This window comes from Topomyia yanbarensis, chromosome 2 (genome assembly GCF_030247195.1).
Source record: "Topomyia yanbarensis strain Yona2022 chromosome 2, ASM3024719v1, whole genome shotgun sequence".
Lineage (NCBI taxonomy): Eukaryota > Metazoa > Arthropoda > Insecta > Diptera > Culicidae > Topomyia > Topomyia yanbarensis.
The window spans coordinates 257,061,067-257,086,424 of record NC_080671.1 but is presented as its reverse complement, the minus strand read 5'-3'; the positions used below and the strand labels follow the sequence as shown (position 1 = coordinate 257,086,424).

Genomic DNA, 25,358 nt, shown 5'->3' with positions numbered 1-25,358 from the left:
TGGTTTTTTGGTCGATCATATTTTGTTCGTACAATGAATTGACAATTTTGTTGTTTTTCGTCTGTACTTTGTTCGTCCAATCCGTGTCAATCCGTTCATATGTATCAGTGTCGCCAATAAGGGTTCTCATTTCTGATTCATATTCTTCTTTTTTCATAATTACTGTTTTATTTCCCTTATCGGCGGGCACGATATATACTTCAGGATTGTCACGGATGAACTTTTTGCTTGTGTGAAGTGCTTCGATTAAAAATCGATTCACAGGGTCAGAAGAAGATTTGAAGCAACCGTTTTTTCTTTTGTTGACATGGTTTTGCATGATATTTGTGAACTGGTTGCGACTTGCCGCTTGTACCGCATCATCAGACTCAAGTTTTAGGATGGACTCTAAGTCTGCAATAATTTTGAAATACGGTATTTCTCGATTATCCTGGAAGGGCAAGGCAAACTTAGGGCCATATCCTAATAATATCATCGTTTCTTTAGGAACTACCACATCAGTGGTGTTCCGTATCCAAGACTCGTTTACGGTGAAGTTGAGTGGCGACTCAGCATTCACTTTCGCCATTAGGCGTTGAAACTTTGTCTCAGTTTTGGCTTTGAGTAACCGGTTTTGTTTGTGGAAGAAACATTCTTGGGAGCTGAAGAATGTATTGTATGTATGCGGCGGGGTTACCTGCATTATCTGCTCTACTAGCGATGTTTTGCTTGACTCTAACTTTTTGATTTTATTAAAGCTATCCTTGATCTCGATGTTTAGAATTGTTCGTTTGAAGCGATCCATGGCCTTCTGTAAGCTTCCTCTGTATGGGCTGGCATCTTCAAGAAGCGCGTTGATGCAGCGGAAACTATTTTGGATGTGTGCTGGATGCAGTCCAAATTTTCTGCATTTTCGCAGGAACTCTTTGCGACTGAGTTGAGCGCACAGTTTTTCGACGTTTTGTGCATAGTTTTTGTATAATCTGCGATGCGGCGGTTGCAAGCTATTGTAGAAAGTTGCGGTTTGGGAAACTACTCCTGGCGCCATTGCTGTTTTTTCGCTAACTGGAAGAACGACCACTTTGTTTTCAACAGATGGAGATGGCTTTTGGTCACGGTTTTAGCCAATATTATTTTATTTGGTCTATCGCCTACGTTTCGAAGGTCTACGACTTCATCTTCAGTGCAAAACTACAATTAACAACTTGATGACATATAACAATCACAGATTTACAATCAGTACAGAATTACTTACAACGGTTACAATAATATCATAGTCAAGTGATTTTGAACATTGAATCTCAAAACGCAACACGCTACTCTACACTGTAATATCATTAAGTTTGGTTGAAATTAATTTTAAACGGAAATATTTAATTTATCGGAAAGCTTACATAAAGGAACCCAGCGCACATCACTAGCAGACTGTTGTAGCCCTGTGCGCGTGCAGGTCAGGAGTCTTGTTGATCAAATAAAAAGACACTCGCGTACAGACTACATAAAATACTTTTAATAACGAAAGGTTAAAATAAAGAGCATGTGCTCAACGGACTGACTGATGACTGACTGGATGCTGTTCGGTGCATCAACTGAGTGACAGGCGGGCTGCCACCAGTGAGCCCAGCAATTCCTGTTGAGTTGTAGGGATGTCCACGTCTCCAACATCTCCCCTCCGAATACAGCTGATAGGGGTCGAACCATTGCGGAGCTCTTCGGACACGCGAAGAGCGGCGAGGTACCTGAACAGCTGAATCGGCTTCATTTGCAGATTGAAATTCTGATGTCGAACTTGGCGATGTTGAAGATGAAGAAGACGATACTGATAACTGTGACGATGACTCCGATGATAAGGTAGGCCTTCTCACCAGAGTATTTGGTGTTGACGATGGTCTCAAACTAGAGCAGCTTGTAAGAGGTGCTACTGGTGTTGAGTGTGCTAATGGATCCGTTGTACGACGAACCGGAAGATTCCAAGCATCAAGTAGAATGTTGAGTGGAAGTTTCGTACTATCTGTCGATGTCGATACGTTGAGATCCTCTGATATAGCGCGATCTCGAAGCTGGTTAACATGGGAGCGAACAAGCCTTCTATTGTCGAGCTGAACGTTGTACATTACACGACCTATACGTTCCAGTACTGTTCCTGGAGCCCAGTGCCATTGATTTTTAACGAAGACTTTTGCGTATACCGGATCTTTAGCTTTGAACTCACGCTTCAAGGGTCGGCTCTCGCTAGGCTGTTCAAACTGCACAGAATCTGGTGGAGGACGGAGTAGATCCAAACTGGTACGGATCGGACGACCGAACATGACTTCTGCTGGCGATTTTCCATCCGGAGAAGAAAAACAAGGTGTGCTCCGGTAAGTCAGCAAAAATGTACTGAGTGCTTCACGCATTGTCGCTCTCCCCTCCTTAATCTTCTTTATTGACCGTTTGAATGTATCCACAAACCGCTCAGCTTGACCGTTCGATTGTGGGTGAAACGGCGCAGTTGTGAGATGCTCGATACCGTTATCCGTACAGTAGGATTGAAATTCTGCACTGGTGAACTGTGAGCCGTTGTCGCTCACTAGTGTCTCTGGCATTCCCAAGCGTGCGAACAGTTCTCTGATGATTTTGATTGTAGCGGCTGTAGTGATGCTGCGAGTCTGCGCAACCTCAGGTCACTTCGAAAAAGAATCCACGACGACCAAGTAGTATTCCCCGTCGATCGGTCCAGCATAGTCAAGATGTACACGCTGCCACGGTTTTGTTGATTTAGGCCAAGACAAAGGCGCTGACTTCGGTGGTGTTTTTGCAGCTATCGCACATTGATGGCAGGATTTAACATAATCAACAATGTCGTTATCGAGAGTTGGCCAATAAACATAAGACCTGGCAATCGCCTTCATTCGCTGGATTCCAGGGTGGCCACGATGAAGCTGCTGAAGACTGCGCTTGCGATGGGGCGAAGGAATAACAAGTCGATCGCCAAATAGTATGCAGCCTTGTACCGTGGTAAGTGACTCACGTCGTGCATAAAACCGCTTGAGCTCTGCATCAGTAACGGTCTCAGGCCAACCGTCAATCAGGTATCGATAAACTGCTTTGGTGATAGGATCGGACTGTGTAGACTGTTGTACGATTCTAAAACTCAGAGGGAGAACGGTTAGTGTATCTTGTGTAACTGACCTTAAGTCATTCTCCAAAGAGACCGAAGCAATCACGTAATCTTCCTCAGGTCTGACGTGCTGGTTGATCAGACGGGAAAGTATGTCAGCATTGCCGAATTTCGCTGTCGGGACGTACTCGATGGTGAACTCATAAAGCAATAGCGTAAGAGCCCAACGTTGTAACCGGTTCGATGTGTAAACAGGAATTCCTTTCTTCGAACCGAAAATCCTCAGCAGCGGTTCGTGATCAGTCTGAAGATGAAAGCGACGACCAAACAACATTTTGTGAAATTTAGTCACTGCGAAAATTATTGCAAGTCCTTCACGATCGGGCTGACTATAGTTTTTCTCTGCTGCTGTGAGTGCTCTGGAGGCATGCTGTACCACCTTGAGAGTACCGTCCGGAAACTTGTGTGATAATGTTACACCGACACCAACAGACGACGCATCTGCCGACACAACTATATCAAGCGCAGGGTTGTAGTGAGTCAACAGTAGATCGGATTTCAACACCTCTTTAAATTTGTTAAATGCCGCCTGGCATTTTTCCGTCCACTCAAATTTTGCATCCGCCTTGAGCAGCTCATCAAGAGGATACCGAAGGGTGCGCATACTAGGAACAAACTTGCCGTAGTAATTTATTGCTCCTAGGAAAGAACGAACGCCGGAAACGTCAGTGGGCGGTGGCATTTCGTTGATGGCTTGAACCTTTGATGGATCCGGGCGAAGACCGCTGCGGTCAAGCAGATGACCTACATATTTAATTTGCGGCTGAGCGAATATGCACTTTTCTACACGAATGGTAAAACCAAAATCGCTGATCCTTTGAAACACTGCATGAAGGTTCGCCCAGTGATTTTCAGGATTTACACCACCAACGACGACGTCATCTAAATAACCACACGTATGAGGGAGGCCTGCCAGCATAGTATCGATAAGTTGCTGGAATGCTCCCGGTGCTGCTTTGACTCCCGGTGTCAGACGGTTGTACCGGTAAAGTCCCCGATGGGTGTTAATGGTTAACAATTCACGGCTGCTTTCGTCCACTTCTACCTGCAGAAATGCATCCGACAGATCAATTCGGCTAAACACTGTGCAATTAGCCAATTTGTTGAAAATTTCTTCCGGTAGCGGCAACGGATATTGATGCGGTTGCAGGGCATTGTTGAGACCGGTGGAATAGTCACCGCAGATACGAATAGATCCGTTCGTTTTTCGGACGACGACGATGGGAGCTGCCCAATCCGAAAAGTCTACCGGTGTGATGATTTTTGCTCGTTCCAGTCGGTCGAGTTCGTTATCCACACTGCTATGTACCGCATAAGCCACTGGACGCTTTGCACGAAAAACTGGAGTTGCACCTGGTATTAGTTCCAATTTCACTTTTGTTTTCGTACACAACCCCAGCTCGCTCCTAAACACCCTCGGGTATGCTGATTTGAGTGACTGCATAGTGACAGAAGGAACAGTGACGTTGTTGCAGTACGTGCTAATGGGCAGTGACCAGAGATCGAATGCATCCATCAAATCGATGCCAAGAAGGTAAAGTGGTTTTTCAACAACGTAAAACTGACCGGTATGTTGTTTGCCATTGAAAGAAATGTCACAACTGAACTTAAACAAAAACTGCAAGCGGTCGCCTGACGCTGTTGCGGCTTGTTCGTTTGCCGGCACTGTGGGTGGTTTACCTATTTTCTCCCACAACCGTTTCGAAATTATGCTTATGTCAGACCCCGTGTCCAACTGCAGACGCACATTTACACCGTTCAACATCACAGTAACAAAACGGCGCCTTTTATCGACGGTATTAATCACAAGACTTACGCTTTTTGTAGCATACGATCCCGGGTGCTTTTTGTTTCGACTGGCTTTGGATGTTCGTTTGGCAGTGGAACAATAACCCTCACGGTGTCCGACAATACCACAATCTTTGCATTTGTGGCTCCTATGAGTGCAGTCTCGAACGAAATGCATTCCTCCACAGAACCAGCAGGGCGTTGAGGGAATGTTTTTGTCGGGTCCGGCTGTCTCCACTGGCGGTTTCTGTTGATGCTTTGAAAATTGTTTGATGAAATTTACCGATGACGGTGGTGCTGATGACTCGATCATTGCCGTGTCCCGCTTTAGGCACAACAATCGCTGACAGTCTTCCGAAAGATGATCGAGAGTGATGTCATCGCGTTCCTCAATTTTCGACAGTAGCCGCGTTCGTATTTCGCTGTCTCCTTCCGACTTTAAACCGCAAACAAACATAAGACATTTGAACTGCTCCTCGGTAAGTTTGCTTAGCTCGAATTCAACGCAGGTCTTGTTGATTCGGCAAGCATATGTGACGTAATCGTCGGTCGGTTGTTTGGTAACCTGCAAACACCGATACCGTTTACTGATGACGGACTCTGCAGCGCCGAAAAGGATTTTTAGTTTTTCAACTGTATCAGCAAATTTGTAGTCCTTCGGCAATTTCGGCAGGATGTAACTCACATATCTTTCGTGCTCAGATGATCCGAGTTTTCGCATGAGCAAGCGGACTTTCGCTTCATCGTCCAGCCGTGCAGCATCTTGCTCGAACAAATCATCGTATCTGCCGTACCATGCAGCGAAGGTTATGTTTCCATCCGGATCGTAGCGAAACTCTTTGATATTGTTTGCTAGTGAATCGAGAATCATTTCAGGGTTTGGGGGGACCTGAATACTGATTGATGAGATGACACTCCGGAAGAAATCTTGCTGCTGCTGCATTAACTGTTGTTGCTGCTGCTGCATGAATACCTGTTGCTGCTGCATTAGCTGCTGAAAGAGCTGATAGGATGCTTCGGCGGAAGACGAACTGGTACTTGAAGATTGCTGCGCTGATGGTGGACCGTTGAAAAATGGAGCTGTATGCCGCTGATGATTTTGCTGCATTCCCGGGTGTTGTGGGTTTACTCCTGGCGGTAGTGGACCGCCTGGCAAGCCGTTTCCCGGCTGATGCTGCTCCGGATTGAGGTTAGATTCCGCCATGCTTTCCGTTTACACGTGGGTGATAATTATTGGCTTTCGATCGCCAATTTTACTAAATTCTCGTCGCCACTGTTGTAGCCCTGTGCGCGGGCAGGTCAGGAGTCTTGTTGATCAAATAAAAAGACACTCGCGTACAGACTACATAAAATACTTTTAATAACGAAAGGTTAAAATAAAGAGCATGTGCTCAACGGACTGACTGATGACTGACTGGATGCTGTTCGGTGCATCAACTGAGTGACAGGCGGGCTGACACCAGTGAGCCCAGCAATTCCTGTTGAGTTGTAGGGATGTCCACGTCTCCAACACAGACTGAGCAATGAAATGTTTCAAATTATCCCCAGCCTTAGCAGATCTAGTAATGGAAACGTTGCTAGATCATGTGTTAGAAACGATCGATATACCCATTCCCTTTTTAAGAAAGTATGTGGATGACCTGGTCACTGCTCTCCCAGCTGACAAAATTCAACACGTGCAAAGCGCCCTGAATGCATACAATCCACACATTCAGTTCACGTGCGAGATTGAGAGCAACAACCGTTTGCCTTATCTGGACATGGTCCTAATAAGAACGAACGAACAAAAAATTCAAACCGACTGGTACAGAAAACCAGTAGCATCGGGACGAATTTTAAATTACCTCTCTCTCCATCCACTCACACAAAAACTTAACACTGCCATGGGGTTCATTGCGAGAGTATTTCGGCTGTCTACTTGCAAATCTGAAATCGAAAAGAAGCAGACGGTACGAGAATATTTACGCAATAATAATTACCCCAGCGGCCTGATAAACAGATTAATAAACCGAATCATCAACCAGCAAGTGAGTGCTGAGAGTGAGCGCATCCCCGAGAGCGAAAAAATGGAATTTCGATCGCTCCACCATGTAGATGGTCTCACGCCTGCCCTCTCTAAAATCATTCAAAGAAACCACAAAAATGTTTCCTTAAGCTTTAAATGTACAAAAACCATTTCTTCTCTATTCACAAAATTAAAAGATCCAACATCAGAACAATCTAAGCGGAATGTGATCTATCGCATTCCGTGTTCAGATTGTGAGAGCTCATACGTTGGTTTAACAACTCAGCAACTCAAACAACGACTAGCTGGCCACCGCTCGCTTATAAAACGATACAACGATTTCAAATAGTCAAACTGTGAGCGGGAGACAGGAAACGCAGATGAGTTCAAAAAGACGGCGCTAATGGTTCACATGATCGAAAAGGAGCACAGTTTTGATTTGTCAAGAACCAAAATTCTTGATCATGACAATAGACTGCCGGCCCTTCAAATTCTAGAAATGTGCCATATTTTCAGTGACGGTTCGACGATAAATTTCAGGACCGACACAAATAATTTGAACGCAGCATACTCTGATGTGTTGCATTCTCTCTCGCATTAAGCATAAGCATTACTTGCTCTTTCTCTCATTGTTTCTCTCGCTCTGCGGATTCATCCCATCTGTCAAATTTTCGTTTCTACTACCATCTGTTCCGTACCAAGACGATAATTACACATACTTTTGCTCTATTGAAACATTTCATTGCTCAGTCTGCTAGTGATGTGCGCGGGGTTCCTTTATGTAAGCTTTCCGATAAATTAAATATTTCCGTTTAAAATTAATTTCAACCAAACTTAATGATATTACAGTGTAGAGTAGCGTGTTGCGTTTTGAGATTCAATGTTCAAAATCACTTGACTATGATATTATTGTAACCGTTGTAAGTAATTCTGTACTGATTATAAATCTGTGATTGTTATATGTCATCAAGTTGTTAATTGTAGTTTTGCCCTGAAGATGAAGGCGTAGACCTTCGAAACGTAGGCGATAGACCAAATAAAATAATATTGGCCAAAACCGTGACCAAAAGCCATCTCCATCTGTTGAAAACAAAGTGGTCGTTCTTCCAGTTAGTTTTTTTTAATGTTTTTTCTGCTCTATAAAAACACACCCACACACATACAGGCATTGTCCGAATTTGTCGAGTTGGTATGATTGACATATGAGATTCGGTCCTCCGGTCATCGGAAAAAGTTTCAAAAAATGAGCGAATCCTATACATTTTTATTGTAGAAATGTAAAACGGGTGAAACGATCGAATTTTATTACGGGAGTGAATGTAGCTAATAATATTGTCTACTGTTTCACTGCGGAGAATCCTGATTAAATAATACCATTTCGTGTTAGAAGTAACAGTGAGTATGAGGTTAGTCGAGGGAGCTAGCTGCAGTGACGCAATTTGCATACTTACTTGGCAAGTTATTGATAACGGGGCTTTGAGGGGGAATATTATTGTTTTGCCTTTCTCATATAGAAAGGTTATGCAATCACTCTGAAAAACGTCAACCTAATCCCGGCCCGGAGGGCCGAGTGTCATATCCCATTCGACTCAGTTCGTCGAGATCGGAAAAAGTCTGTATGTGTGTGTATGTGCGTATGTATGTGTGTGTGTATGTATGTGCGTATGTGTCAAATAATGTCACTCATTTTTCTCAGAGATGGCTGGACCGATTTGCCCAAACTTAGTCTCAAATGAAAGGTGCAACCTTCCCATCGGCTGCTATTGAATTTTGGATCGATCAGAATTCTTGTTCCGGAATTACGGGTTTCAGAGTGCGGCCACACAGAAATTTCTCATATAAACTATAGGAAAAATTAAAAACAGGATTTTTATTTTTGATGTTAAATGTGTTCAAGGTGCATGAAACGTCGAGATTTGATGCAAACTCGAAAAAAAAATTTGACGACGATTCACTTTTTTGGATTTTGGCACATTTTTGCCTTTCTCATATAGAAAGGTTATGCAATCACTCTGAAAAACGTCAACCTAATCCCGGCCCGGAGGGCCGAGTGTCATATCCCATTCGACTCAGTTCGTCGAGATCGGTAAAAATCTGTATGTGTGTGTGTATGTATGTGTATGTGTATGTGTGGCTGCATGTGTGTGTGTATGTATGTGCGTATGTGTCAAACAATGTCACTCATTTTTCTCAGAGATGGCTGGACCGATTTGCCCAAACTTAGTCTCAAATGAAAGGTGCAACCTTCCCATCGGCTGCTGTTGAATTTTGGATCGATCGGAATTCTGGTTCCGGAATTACGGGTTTCAGAGTGCGGCCATACAGAAATTTCTCATATAAACTATAGGAAAAATTAAAAATAGAATTTTTATTTTTGATGCTAAATGTGTTCAAGGTGCATGAAACGTCGAGATTTGATGCAAACTGGAAAAAAAGTTTGACGACGGTTCACTTTTTTGGATTTTGGCACATTTTTGCCTTTCTCATATAGAAAGGTTATGCAATCACTCTGAAAAACGTCAACCTAATCCCGGCCCGGAGGGCCGAGTGTCATATCCCATTCGACTCAGTTCGTCGAGATCGGAAAAAGTTTGTATGTGTGTGTGTATGTATGTGCGTATGTGTCAAATAATGTCACTCATTTTTCTCAGAGATGGCTGGACCGATTTGCCCAAACTTAGTCTCAAATGAAAGGTGTAACCTTCCCATCGGCTGCTATTGAATTTTGGATCGATAGGAATTCTGGTTCCGGAATTACGGGTTTCAGAGTGCGGCCACACAGAAATTTCTCATATAAACTATAGGAAAAATTAAAAATAGAATTTTTATTTTTGATGCTAAATGTGTTCAAGGTTCATGAAACGTCGAGATTTGATGCAAACTGGAAAAAAAGTTTGACGACTGTTCACTTTTTTGGATTTTGGCACATTTTTGCCTGTCTCATATAGAAAGGTTATGCAATCACTCTTGAAAACGTCAACCTAATCCCGGCCAAATTTTTTTTTCGACTCTCATAAGGTTTCTGGATTATAACAGGGGCGTAGTTGATTGTTTACGGAGAGGGGTTACACCCCCCACCTCTACTGCTCACTTCCCTCCTTTAAAAATCTCCTTAAATCACCCCTCAGACCACCACCCCATCCAGCCCTCATACCCCTCCCTTTCAACCACCACTATATCACAAAGCATACCAATTTAAGCTGGGGCGTCGTTCGTTGATGGGACTTTCACCCTCCTCACATACCCACCCCCGCATGACAAAATGAGTTAGCAAGCAGATAACATTGATCTAATGCTGATTATGCTAATGGAGTATGATATTTTTTTGTTTCAAGTGTTTCACCGTCAACACGTAGCTCGTGGCTGGCATGCCATTGTGTGTAAGTGCAAAGTGTACTAAGAATGTAATGGACATTTCCACAATTATGTTGAACATAAAAAGCCTCCGTTCCATAGTTTAGAGAAATGAGAAAGGCACAATTGCACCGCTAGGTGTATTAAAACAGGTTTTTACTAGTTGTTGTTGATATTCCGGGATGATTCGAGATGTAGTGGGACTTGTGTATGGTCCGAAATGATTGAAGCGTTATAGTGTTTTCAGTGAGTAGTAGTGAGCACGTGGAAGTTGAAGCAGTAGCAGCTGGTTGCGTGTCATCGTTGCGCGAAGAAATATATGTCAATCCTACAGGTGCAGCAGTGGTTCTTAAAAATGAGTCGTTTGCGTTGGTAGGACCATTTTGCATGTGATTGAATAAACGGTGGGAGATTCGTCGGAAGCTCTTGCAGTGACAATAACGGGTGGCGATAGCCGTAGTGGCAGGATCGTATTAGCTGTGTTGGTAGGCAAATCAATACACACAAGCGTTTGCAGTTGCGCTACGGCTCCGGATGTCATTATTATTGCTGGCGGGAGGGCATTAGAAGTATAATTGGCGATCGTTCGCGTGGTAGTGGCTTTAGTTCCTTGAGGCGATGGTGGTGCAATGACGAAGTTGATGATGGATGTGATTGTCGCCGGCGGAAGGTTATCTGAAGCATAGTGGACGATCGTGTGGGTATGAGCAGCGGAAGGCATAAGAGTAATTTTGCTTAAGACAGGTTCAGCTGCTGTTGTACTGATGATAGTTATGTTGGTAACGGTTGTTGACAATGCCGGTAATAGGGTAAATTGGGGAGAGATGCCGCACATTTCTAAAAATGGATCCTGCATCAAAGTAATCATTCATTTTATCAATTGCGATAAGGTTCTAAAAAACTGAGAAATAGTTTTTGTCATGAAAAAAAATCATCAAATTTTCGCAAACATTTTTAAAAAAGGTCATTGCGGGAGAGATGCATAGGCGCGTGAGAAACATTTTTTCATTCAACATTTTAAAAATATTTTTCTTTCGCAACCTTGTATAACGGTTAAGTAGGAGTAACTTAATTAAGGGTACTATTTATCTATATGTTTGTACGAGCGATATATATCTATGTTTTAGTAGGGATTCTTAAAAGCAGTTTTTGTTTGTTTTTTTCCAACAATGAATTTATATAACCTAGCTTAATTCTTGAAAGATTCATTTTGAAAAAAAAAACATTAATTCCATGAAATTTTCGTTTTTTATCCCAATATTGACATTACTACAAATCAATGCATTCACGAAAATTAGTGCCTTAAACTGAAGAACAACACTGTTGTGAATCAGTTTGTTTATTTTCGTTCTCGTATTTTGGATCGTTTTTTTTTGTGTATAATTAAGTGATTTCTCAATTAGAATAGAGTTTGTGTCCTCGCCTAAGCTGTAGTTATTGATCAATTGACTGATAATTTGTGATTCTTGGTCGTGCGGTGACAATTGATAAACATTTTGTTCTCCCAAAGTGTCGTCGGTAGTGATAGAATCCTTGTGGTGAAACCGTGGATGCATATCGGGAAAGCTTACTCGCGAAGTAGCTACTGTTGCCTACCTGTAGGCGATTCGCAATGGATTCGATCTGCCTGCAGTGCTCCGAGCCGGTAACCACTTTGAATCAGCTGAAATGCCAAGGATTTTGCGACAGAATCATGCATCTATCGTGTTCAACGCTCACTCGTCCAAAGTTGGACATGATTAACGACTCAGCGAATATATTCTGGCTTTGCGACAGCTGTGTGGATTTGATGAAATCCTCCGCAGTGAATGCAGCTTTTACAGCATTGAGCGAAGCGTTCCGTTTGCTGACCGACACACATAAAACAGCGCTTGAAGCATTAAAGGCTGAAATGGAGAAAACCAGAAAATCAGTGGAATCCGCAACGACATTGCCTGCAACTCCCATATCATGGCCCGTTCCAAATAGAGCTGGAGCCAAACGTGCTCGCGAGACGGAGGATGATAAATTTCCTTCTAAATCCGATGTCCCTAGTCTAACGTGTGGCAAGAAAAAGGGTGATGTTGCAAAGGTACCCACAATCACTGTTCAACCCGCTACTAGTAAATGCTGGATTTACTTGTCACGAATTGCTACCACCGTTTCCGAAGCTGAGGTTGGTTCTATGGTTAAGGAGTGCCTCTCAACGGACGATCCGGTCGAAGTGAAGAAGTTAGTGAAAAAAGACGCAAATTTGAGCGGGCTTAATTTCATTTCTTTCAAAATTGGTGTTGACCCTCAACTTCGTGAAATGGCTCTCAATGCCGATACCTGGCCGGATGGGATGTATTTCCGCGAGTTCATCGACTTTCGGCAAGAACGTAATAATGACGGGAAGCTTGGGTTTCGGAAAACACCTCGACTGGGATAAATCCATCGCAAATAGCAGTTATTTTAGACCACGCACCGACAATTCGCCTGTTGATCAACGGCAACCGGGACGCACCGTAGAAAGCAATATGGAATCCCCCAATCCTCCCAGCACAGTCGTGCCCCTTGCAGTCAGCAGTATCTTCAGTCGTCCCGGCCCTGTGACTGGGAATGGAGAGGGGGACTTCCAAATTGCCCTCTTTGGCAAGTATTTTCAAAATTATGTTGATGAATCAACCGTTTTTCCTGATGGAACTGTTTGTTCTAGCTCGAATGCTTCCGACTGTCAATTAATGAGTCATCGCTGTCAGCCGTCAGCTGGAAACCTCCTGAGGAGCACTCCAACTTCCATCACGAGTGTTACCAATTCATGCAGTTCACCCGCTCCTTCCGCTGTTAGCAGTCATTCCAATCGCCCCGGTGTACATTCCAGACGAATGAATCGAGGAGTGCCGGTCAGCCTTCCGTGCCTAAAATCGTCGCCCATCCACTTATACTATCAAAATGTGGGAGGCATGAATTCCTGTGCAAATACCTATCGTCTAGCTACCTCGGACTGCTGTTACGACATCATCGCATTGACAGAAACATGGCTAAATGAGCAGACTCTATCCAGCCAGGTGATTTGCTCTGACTACGAGGTTCTCAGATGTGATCGTAGCCCTCTCAACAGCAACAAATCCTCCGGTGGCGGTGTTTTGCTCGCTGTGCGTCGTGGATTAAAAGTTCAACATATAACAAATGACGCTTGGAGCAGCATCGAACAAGTATGGGCAGCGATAAAATTGGGAAATCGAACATTATATATATGTGTGGTTTATTTCCCTCCCGATAAAATTCGCGACTCTGCACTAGTTGATTCTCATTCTGAATCATTGACTTCTGTTTCCGCGATGGCGCAACTCACTGACGAAATCATGATTATCGGCGATTTCAACCTTTCTACAATAAAGTGGCGTTCCGTTCATAACGGATTTCTACAACCCGACCCCGACGAATCTGTTTTTCATCCTGGCAGCATCACTCTTCTGGATGGCTATAGCACGGCTACACTTCAGCAGATCAACAGCACCACGAACGAGAACGACCGGATTTTAGATCTATGCTTCGTCAATGCCAGAGATCAATCGCCGTATATTTCCACCGCCCTCACCCCGCTAGTAAAGTATGTTCGCCACCATCCGCCTCTACATCTTACACTCCAGGACGTACCGCCTATGAAGTTTTCGAGCCACGCGCCCACCGTGTGTTACAATTATAAGCGGGCCGACTATAGCAGCATTTTGAATATTTTACAAAGTATTAACTGGGATTCTGTGCTAAGCAAGGATGATGTGAACTCCGCCGCTGAAACGTTCTGCCATATAATGAGCTACCTTATCGACCGTCATGTCCCAAAGTGTAATCAACGAAGTGATCAATCCCCCTGGCAGACAGCCGAGCTACGTCAGCTAAAAACTGCGAAAAGAGCAGCATTACGAAAGTTTACCAAACGCCGTACCTTGTCACTTAGAGCTTATTATGTAAGGCTCAATAACGATTTTAAAAAACTGAACAGTTTTTGTTTTTCAAACTACCAACGAAAAATGCAACGTAAGCTTAAGTCGGATCCTAAATCGTTTTGGAGATACGTCAATGAGCAGCGGAAAGAAACCGGCTTACCTTCTACAATGTTCTTGAATGGTGAAGTTGGGCATGATTCACAAGCCATATGCAAATTGTTCGCCTCTAAATTTGCGAGTGTGTTCGTCAGTGAGACTCTGTCCTCGCAGCAGATTGACGTTGCAGCTAGCGGCGTGGCCCAACTCGAACGGTCAGTGAGTGAGATTCATGTGGAGCACTCGGATATTGTATCAGCAGCATCCAAGCTTAAAGCATCGTCATCTCCTGGGCCAGATGGTGTCCCTGCTGTGTTTTTGAAAAAGTGTATATCTGGTTTGGTGGAACCTCTCTGTCAACTATTCAAAATGTCACTGACAACCGCGATTTTTCCTCAATTGTGGAAAGCAGCTTTCATCTTTCCTGTCCACAAAAAAGGTGATAAGAGAAACATTGACAATTATCGAGGAATATCTGCGCTCTGTGCCATTTCCAAGCTCTTTGAGTTAGTCGTGGTGGAGTCAGTGTTTTTTCACTGTAAGGAATATATTTCTAAAGACCAACACGGATTCATGCCGAATCGATCTACGTCGACGAATCTACTATCTCTAACCTCTTTTGTGTCCGAAGGGTTTGATGCGAATCAACAAACTGATGTTATATATACTGACTTATCTGCAGCTTTCGACAAAATCAATCACGATATCGCAGTCGCTAAATTGGAAAAACTTGGCTTCAGTGGATCACTCCTGCGATGGTTTCAATCCTATCTCGTTGGCCGTCAACTCAGTGTGAACATAGGTGATGCATACTCCAAACTGTTCTCCGCAACGACTGGTATTCCGCAAGGAAGTCATCTCGGACCATTAATATTCACTCTCTATTTCAACGATGTAAACTATCAGCTGAAAGGACCACGGTTGTCGTATGCAGATGATCTAAAAATTTTCAACAGAATTAGGAGCCGATCGGACGCACAATATTTGCAGCAGCAATTCGACACTTTCAGCAGATGGTGTGAAAACAACCGAATGATTCTGAATCCGGCGAAATGTTCTGTGATATCGTTCACCAGAAAAAAAGATCCCATTGAGTTTGAATATAACTTGTCTGGAGCTCTTGTTTCCCGGGTGAGCTGCGTTAAGGATCTTGGAGTGCTGTTAGATTCGAAACTTACATTTAAGAATCACATTTCGTATGTTGTTGGTAAAGCATCGCGAAGCCTGGGCTTCATTTTCCGTACGGCTAAATCCTTTACAGACATTTACTGTCTCAAAAGCCTATACTGCTCTTTAGTGCGCTCTACGCTGGAGTATTGTTCGGCGGTCTGGAACCCGAATTACATGAACAGCAGCGATCGAATTGAAGGCGTTCAACGAAAATTTATACGGTATGCTCTTCGACGCCTGCCTTGGCGCGATCCTGTTCGTCTACCAAGCTACGAGAGTCGGTGTCAACTCATCCAGCTCGATACTCTCCAGCGTCGTAGAGAAACTGCAAGAGCCTTATTCATCTCTGATCTTTTGTCAGGACGCATCGATTCTCCAGATTTACTAGAGCGAGTTAACATCCAAGCAAGGTCCAGAACGTTACGCGGAAACGTTCTTCTGAGAGTGCCGTTTCGACGAACTATTCAAACAGCTAATGCCGCTATCACGGGACTACAACGCCTCTTCAATCGTGTGTCGCACTTGTTCGACTTTCATATATCTCGAATATCATTGAGAAATCGATTCCTGCAGTTTTTTAGATGTAATTAGTTTAAGTTTCCATCATTGGGGCCGAGTACGGCCTGTTGATGTGCGTGATAAATAAATAAATAAATTATTCGAAATTAGTAATTCATATAGCTCCTTTTTAAATATATAGATAAATAGTCTCATAATCCTATATCACGGTGCTTCTAGAATCATTATTAAAAAAATGACCATAAATTTGGCATACGGCATTCGAAACATACAGTATCCAAGCATCTTCTCAGTGAATTTCAAAATGATCCATCGAGAGAGTCGAGAGATATGGTGATTTGAAATTTTATGACACGTTTCATAAGGCTACCAGCAAATACCCACGGGTCTGGTCCTATCTTTATAAACAAAAAAAAATTGTCCTCTTATTTGGTACTTGGTATTCGAAAGATATAGTAATCAAGTATATCCGCTGAAAGTTTGAAAATATTTCATTGACGGAATCGAAAGTTATAACGATTTGAATGCGGTATGCGGTCATAGATGGGTTTTCTACCAAATATCAAGCATGAAGCCTTTTTTTCCATTGACTATTTAGATCGTTTATACGTGTCGCTGTTTTAAAAGGAAAACCTTACCTCTTAATTACATAAATTTAATGTACAAAAGGTGGTATTTATATGGTACACTGAAAAAATATGAAAATAAGGTTATCTACCTAACGTTAACTATAACGTGTAAATTTTAAAAATGAATAAACTCTTGAATGTTTACTTAAAAAGGCCATATCTCAGTGGTTTGTTGACCGATTCTAACTATTTTTTTCATTATTGAACAGGTAGATGTTTCATCAATAATTTTATATAAGAAGAATATAAAATAGGCTTGCCTACCTCAAACAATAGACAACATATTTATTATCATTACTTAGTTTATATTTTTATATTCTATCGATTTCTATACATTGGTTTAATGCGACGAACGCAAACTACAAATTATGGAAAAATAAAATCATAAATTCAATATTCAGAAATGTGAAGGTATTTGCAGATTCAGATCGATTTATGTTATGGTACGGTTTTTGTAGGAAATTTTGCACATTCGTGATTCGCTGGTTGGGTTGACATATGTCAAACATGGTCAAAGGGAATGTTATCAATACAAATGCTGACGTGAACAAATCGTCACTAACTATTGTCAGTCTTATTGTCTAAATGAATTTAACAAAAGAATTTGACATTCAGATGCTTTATAGTTCGACAAGGGACCAACTAACGAAGGTCCAACTAAATAGCGGCCCCTGTTAAAAATTGTCCAACCAGCGAATCACGACTGTGTTAGTTACAACATTTCATATATCCACAATTTGTAGTATACAGCAATTGCAGTCAACTAGTGAATAAAAATGGACGGGCTGTTATTTTTAACACAAAAATATTCACTAAATAATGATAATATATATATATATATATATATATATATATATAGTTGAGATCAATTATATTGTCTATTATTTGAGGTAGACAACTCTATTTTATATTCTTCTGAAAGAAAATTGCTGATAGAAAGTCTACACGTTAAGTAATGAAAACAATCAGTAATGAAAGTAATGAAAGTCAGTAAACAAACTCCTGAGATACGGTCTTTTTAAGTAAACATTTCAACATTTAATAAATGTCATTTATTCAATTTTTTTAATTTATGCGTTTTAGTTATCGCTAGGTAGACAACCCTATTTTCATATTTTTTCAGGGCACCATATAAATAACATCTTTTCTACATTATATGTGTGTATTTCAATAGTACGGTTTTTCTTTAAAACAGCGACACGTATAAACGATCTAAATAGTCAATGGACAAACATGGCTTCATGCTTGATATCTGGTAGAAACCCGGTATGACCGCATACCGCATTCAAATCGTTATAACTTTCGATTTCGTCAATGAAATACTTTGAAACTTGCAGGGGATGTACTTGATTACTATATCTTTCGAATGCCAAGTACCAAATAGGTAGACAAATATTTTTACATTTCTTACAAAAAAATGTATAGGATTCGCTCAAACTTTGAAAACTTTTTCCGAGGCCCGGAGGGCCGAGTCTCATATACCAATCGACTCAACTCGAGAAATTGAGACAATGTCTGTATGTGTGTATGTATGTATGTATGTACAAAATGTCATGTAGTTATCTCAGCAATGGCTGAGCCGATCTTAGTTTCAAATGAAAGGCCTAACGTGACCATTTGACACTATTATTTTTGTTTTTCGATATGTTGTTTACTTCTCGAGATATGGGTGATTTTGCCAAAACATAACGCGTTTTAAGCAAATAACTTTCAAACAAGCACACCACGTTGCGCAAACTAGATAGAAGCTCATTAAAATACCTATCTAACAAGCTATAGATTGTCGAAATCCGTTCACGAGCGGCGGAGATATTAAACATTTTGTATTTTTATTCCTCGCTTACCAATTTTCACTATCTAAAAATGAGACCGTTACATACAGAGTATTGATTTACTGGTGTTTTAGGGGCTAAACTAAACCGATTTTGAATATCGTGGTATGGAAACGCATCTACGTGATTCAAGAACCTCGTTTCTGGAAACGTTTTATGAATTACCTCAATAATATATAAATTATTTCTCAAAAATCAATATGCAGGTTTTCTTCAAAGACAAAATAATATGTAAGTTGACCTCATAGTGAATTTTTTTCTAGAGTTTATGTATTTATCCCTTCAATAAGGTGTTGCGTTCAACCGTAAGGTAGATTTTGGAGGGTATATTAATTCATAGATCACCAAGTAATCAACCTAGGAGTGAGATAAAAGATTTATCATATAATTATAGTCGTAGCATCACCGAGAGCAACTGTATTTTTGAATCCAAAATTCCTAGCGTAAATTTGGCTTCTTTCGTAGTTATACAGGTCATGGCGCAAAAATTACTTCTTACGCTATTTACAAAACGGGTGTAAAGAAATAAATATATCGCATAATATACCTACAAGTATAAGGTCACGGCACTAAACATCATTTGCCATTTCTCACACGCCGCTCCTTTCTCACTCTCATTTACTCTCTCTCTCTCTCTCTCTCTCTCTCTCTCTCTCTCTCTCTCTCTCTCTCTCTCTCTCTCTTCTCTCTCTCTCTCTTCTCTCTCTCTTCTCTCTCTCTCTCTCTCTCTCTCTCTCTTTCTCCCTCTTTTCTATCTCTCTCTTTCTCCCTCTTTTCTATCTCTCTTTCTCCCTCTCTTCTATCTCTCTCTTTCTCCCTCTCTTCAAACTCTCTCTTCTCTCTCTATTTCTCTCTCTCTCTTCTCTCTCTGTCCTCTGTCTCCTTTCCTTCGTGTTCGCGGTAACTGTCACGACTCACATCTTTCTTGCTGTTTCTCTGTCCATTTCTAAGTTGTGTGATAAGATCTTCTGATAATCTGAAATATTTATTAATGTCCAATCACCTGTACGATGTAATTCTTGAGGTTTGAGAAAACAATACTATTTTTTGTCTGCCGTTACTCTGTAAATAGTTTTTTTGCATTTCGGTAGTCCTGAGAAAATTTGCAAAATGTTTGTATTGTGAGAAAACTATAACTGCTTTCAAATGTTCACACCATCAAGATGAATGGTGTATCTTTCCGAAACGTTGAACTATGGGTAGGCAGGCGACCAAAAATCGAAAACTACATCAACTCAAATTTAATTCAGTTCTATTCAGCGCTTCTACATACACTATAATTAAGGAAATTCATGGCTATCTAGAAAAATATTTAACTTAATTGGGTAATATGGATGTGTGAACACGAAAATTTCGTTATTTAAACTTGAATTGAATTTTAAACGAATGATATGCTCAAATATGCCATGTGAAAAGTAAGAACATCTTTTTTGTGATTGACAATATATATTCACTGTATTGGTATGAACTATTATGAAGAATAACGGATCAAAGTCTAAAAATATCCACGAAGACTCCACTCTCGATGGGGGATCCAAATACAATGTTTCTTCAAACTTATTGTTGTCCATTTTTGCTCTATACTAAGGACAATTCAATTGATGTTTCAATGACAGTCACAATTAGTAGAGAAGCCTTGGATGTACTGTGTACGGAAACGTTTGATCTGACTACATTTTTGCCATACACATTACTGTGTACTAACAAATGAACCCGAAGGTACTCTTTTCATGACCAATGTAATTAGAAACATATTTATTCGTAGAAAATTAAGACTTGTAATGTCAAGTATGTCTATCTATCAATAGTAGTATTATGTCAAGTGACACTTTCATTAGCCACTTGCGTTTCCAACAAATTAAATACTTTTCCTGAAAATTAGAACCAATTTTTTTCGAAGTATTAGTTTGTATAGCACTCATTTATCCATATTTCCTGAACGAAAATTCCGAACGAAATAATATAAAAGCTATAAGGATGACTGGAAAGAGAGTGCATTATAATCAACTGAATGGCTTTTGTGCTATCGACATAGCATAGCTTCACACTATTTACGTCAATGCAAATGAAAACTTTGAAATGTTTACCTTTCCCAATCACAAATCGCATTCTCCGTCTGTCGCTTTCTGTTTAAAGGGTTTGAAAGCACATGTGACCTTGTCTTACTTTACTATCCAATATTGAATTCCAAAACAAATTGAACGTTCCAGGTTCCTTATAACTAATTAAGGTCCATCAATAAAGTAGAAATATCAGATAATCTTACACGACGCCGCCAAGAAAAGAACAACGAAAACGAAAAGGTGAAAACAAAAAAGAATGAAAACCTTAGAAAGTTAATTGCATACTAATTAGCCATTTTTCAGATGATGAGATTTTCAAACACAATTCATAACTTTCTGATACAATTGTTCTCACAATCCGGTTTATTCGTTTACTTTATTCAACGATTTTTAATTTCATTCTAAATAGTCAATTTTTTCAGTTTATCGTCGTCGGCATAAATAAGAACTTTTATGTTTTTGAGAATGAATGATATGTCGTTTACGAATAAAATGAACAAAAGGGGGCCTAGATGGGAGCCTCGAGGAACTCCTGATGTGATTTGAATGGGATTCGATTTCTTCCCTTTAAATCTAACTATTTGTTGACGTTTAGTTAAATATGATTCGAGCCATTTGAGAAAACCTGGTTTAAATTCTAATTTTTTCAATTTGAATAATAGCAAGGGTATGTCGATACGATCAAATGTCTTGCTAAAGTCTGTGTAAAGAGCTTCAATGTAGTTTCCATTCTCCATTGCAATCAATGAGTAGTTGACGAATTCTAGTAAATTTGTATTAGTTGAACGTCCTTTGAAGAACCCATGCTGCATGTTAGTAATTCTGTTTTTGGTTTGATTGAATAGTTTTTCGTGCTTCAAAAAGTTTAGGCATACATGACATAATGGCAATTCCACGGTAGTTACATATGTCAGATTTTTTGCCACTTTTAAAAATAAGTACCAGGTACGAGCTTTTCCATAAAGCGACATGTTAAAAAGCCAAAACAGAGGAGCTGTGAGTTCCAACGCTAAGTTCTTCATAAATACGGGTGGAATCCCGTCAGGTCCTGAACCTTTGGAGGCATCTAGTTTGTTTAGAGCCTCCATAATATCTTGCACACTGACATGATTGACGCCAATGTGGTGAATTCTGGAAAGAAACCGAAATATTCGCGATCACGATCTTCTTCAGAAAATGTGGTATAGATGTCCTGAAAGAAGGTTGCGAAAAGATTGCAGATTTGTTCCGAGTTGACACCGACATTTTCTTTAAGTTTCATTTTTGAAGGGAAGGGATTTTAAATTATTGTTAACATGATTAAAGAATTTTTTTGGGCAAGATTTTATTTGAAGGTTTTTGAGTTATACTCTTCAAATGCTATATTAATGGATAGGTTTAGTTGATCGCAAATGTCCAAATAGTTAAATAAGTTCCTTTCATTTCTGATTTTTTTATACTTTTTGTGGGCCTTTTGTTTACGATTTTTTAAATTTTTAATTTGCTCGTTATAGCAAACTGGATATTTTGTGTTGCCTTGTCGCTTAATTTTTTTCAGTGGTACTTGTTCAACTATTATATCAAACAATTTTGTGTAAAAGACGTCTACTGAATTTTCGATAGGGTAAGGTGGGGCAAATCCGACCTAGTAAATGGTTTTGGTTGTAAAATGCTCATTTTACATCAAATCAAGTCGTTTTATATATCAAATTAAAGGTTAGACTCCTGGGAAATTTTCTGAATATAGCATTTTATTTCGACATCGATAGTATCTTGAGATACAAGCGTTTTACAAAAATGTTCATTTTTGCTGTTTTCAAAAATGGTGGGGTAAAGCCGACCCCTTATGTTTTTGGTTGATTTAGTGCAGATATTACTCAAATTTTATGGTTTTACATTTCTTACAAAAGAAATGTATAGGATTCGCTCAAACTTTGAAAACTTTTTCCGAGGCCCGGAGGGCCGAGTCTCATATACCAATCGACTCAGCTCAACAAATTGAGACAATGTCTGTATGTGTTTTTTTTTTACAATGGAGAAGACCTTTATGTCCTAGCCCAGTACACGTGCTAATGGTAGGGTCCAATCTACCGCACGGGGTGCACTGGGGGCGTGTCGGACTCAAATGGTGACCAGCCATTAATACCGACTAAACTCCATTGGGCTCCGCCATCATTCCTCCCAGGAACTACCTCTCGGTATTACTTCTGGGGGGATGGCTGTACTAAATGTACTCATTCACTCTCACTCACGCGTTCATACATCCTGTATGAGGCTTACTTGGGTGCTCTCTCAATCGCACTTTGATTCACTCTCAAACACTCCCACATGAGGCTGACTTTTGTGCTCACCTTTTACGTTCCATGCGAGGCTGACTTGTGTGCTCACCTTACTCATTCCTTGCTAGGCTTACTTTTGTGCTCGCCCTACCCATACCATGTGAGGCTGACTTGGGTGCTCACCCTATCACCTGATTCACTCTCAATCGTGCCACTCTATTGTACCTTTGTCACTCCCTCTGACATCCCATGTGGGACATTTTTCTTAGGCCCCACTTCTGACATACCATGCGAGGCTGACTTTTGTGCTCACCTTTTTCATTCCTTGCTAGGCTGACTTTTGTGCTAGCCTCTACCAACCTGTGAGGCTGACTTTTATGCTCACCCTTAACATGCAGTGTGAGACTGACTTGGATGCTCACCCTTTCACTCCTCTGCTACGCCATGAGGCATCGATAGCTTAGTTCCAACATACTACGCTACGACCCTCCCGTCATGGCATGAGGCAGTCCACTTATACGCCTATACACTCACTCTTCTGTCTTGCTTCGGGGTGGCTGGGTTTACCCCTTACGCGGTTGCCATTCGCTGCGCCAACCTGCCTCGGCATGAACAGACCATTCACTCTCTTATTTTGCGCTTGGCCTTTTTCGCTCTAGCTAACCAATCACTAGTTAGCCGTGCCAGTCGTCTGTTGCTCGGTTCGCCAGATTACCTGTAGCCTACTGGGAATCTGGATGGTAGCAGCCGAGACTGCGTTCCACTTCTCCACCGATTGACACATCCGCTGAATGAGGGTATCAGGGGTTGTGTCCCAGCCACAGACGTCAAGCATTGCTCTTCTTTCGACGTCGAACCGATGACATACGAACAGTATGTGTTCGGCAGTTTCATCTACACCTGGGCAGTCCGGGCTGACTGGGACCTCCGCGTGCCCGAACCTGTGGAGGTACTGACGGAAACAGCTATGGCCTGACAGGAATTGTGTCAGGTGGAAGTGAACTTCCCCATGGGGTCTTCCCACCCAGCTCGATATGCTAGGTATCAGCCGGTGAGTCCACCTACCTTTCGAGGAGTTGTCCCACTCACGCTGCCATCTGGCGACCGAGGTCGCCCTGGTGCGCTCGCGGGCTCCTCTATTTCCACGTAGCTCAAAGCACTCCTCATCTTCCCGAATGACCAGCCCGACTGGCATCATGCTCGCTATCACGCAGGATGCATCGTGTGATACCGTGCGGTAGGCAGATATCGCTCTGAGGCACATCACGCGGTAGATGCTCTCCAGTTTCTGTAGGTAACTGGTTACCCTCAGTGCTCTTGACCATGACGGGCCGCCGTACCTGAGGATAGATACGGCAACGCCTGCCAGTAACCTACGTCTACTGGCGCACACCTTTGAGCTGTTGGACATCATTCTCGATAGTGCCGCAACAGCAGTCGACGCTCTCTTGCACGTATAGTCTACATGGCTGCCGAAGGTCAGCTTGTCGTCTATAATGACTCCGAGAGACTTCAGACTTCGCTGTGAAGTGATCGCGACTTCTCCCACATGGATAACTGCATGTTGTGCCGACTTGCGGTTGTTGACGATAACTACCTCCGTCTTATGATGAGCGAGCTCCAGGCCTCTCGCGCTCATCCATTCCTCCACCGTGCTAATCGCGTATTCTGCGGTTAGTTCTACCTCAGGAATTGACTCCCCGTAGACCTCCAAGGTTACGTCGTCGGCAAAGCCGACGATCTTGACCCCAGGAGGGAACTTCAGTCTCAGAACCCCGTCATACATGAGGTTCCATAGCACCGGGCCTAGGATCGAGCCCTGCGGGACTCCGGCGGTAATCGGAATCCTTTTCTGACCGGCATCGGTCTCGTATAGCAGTACGCGGTTTTGGAAGTAACTTTCCAGGATCCGGTACAGACCCACCGGTAGGCTAAGCCGGTGTAACGAGAGCGCGATGGCATCCCAGCTTGCGCTGTTGAATGCGTTCTTCACGTCAAGTGTCACTAACGCACAGTATCGAATACCTCGCCTTTTTCGTTGGATCGCTATCTCGGCAGTATTTATCACTGAGTTGAGAGCGTCCACTGTGGACTTACCCTTCCGAAAGCCAAACTGGTTGCTTGACAGACCGTCCGTACCTTCCGCGTACGGGGTGAGCCTGTTGAGGATGATCCTCTCAAGCAGTTTGCCAGTCGTGTCTATCAGACAGATTGGTCTGTACGCTGATGGGTCGCCTGGCGGCTTCCCGGGCTTCGGCAACAGCACCAGTTTCTGCCTTTTCCATCTATCGGGGAAACGGCACTCGTCAAGGCATCTCTGCATAGCTAGCCTGAACATGTTCGGGTTCGCTATGATCGCTGCCTTGAGAGCGTTGTTCGGGACTCCATCCGGCCCTGGAGCTTTGTTCATTGCTAGGGATTTAGCCACTGCGAGTAGTTCTTCGTTCGTCACTGGAGCCACCATTTCGACCGTGCCCGCACTGTCTCGTAGTGCAGGTGGCCAGGGGCTTGTGGCTCGAGACGGGAAGAGTACTTCGATAATCGTTGCCAACCGGTCCGGAGACCGTTCTGGGGGTGAGGAGCCCCCTTTGGTC

The 25,358-nt window shown here is 42.1% G+C and overlaps 2 protein-coding genes across 2 annotated transcripts in view; both read right to left on the bottom strand.

Annotated features, from left to right (window-relative positions):
• Positions 1–25,358, bottom strand: part of LOC131680264 (liprin-alpha-1-like) — a 1,110,500-nt gene that overhangs the window by 925,527 nt on the left and 159,615 nt on the right. The window lies entirely within an intron of this gene.
• On the bottom strand, positions 1,467–5,219 carry LOC131683091 (uncharacterized protein K02A2.6-like). Its single transcript, XM_058964909.1, has one exon. It carries the CDS (start codon positions 5,103–5,105, stop codon positions 2,643–2,645), a length of 2,463 nt encoding a protein of 820 aa, XP_058820892.1. The 5' UTR covers positions 5,106–5,219; the 3' UTR covers positions 1,467–2,642.

Excerpts from the sequence above, each read along its gene's own strand:
- LOC131683091 (XM_058964909.1), bottom strand. The coding sequence starts at position 5,105 with ATGCATTTCGTTCGAGACTGCACTCATAGGAGCCACAAATGCAAAGAT.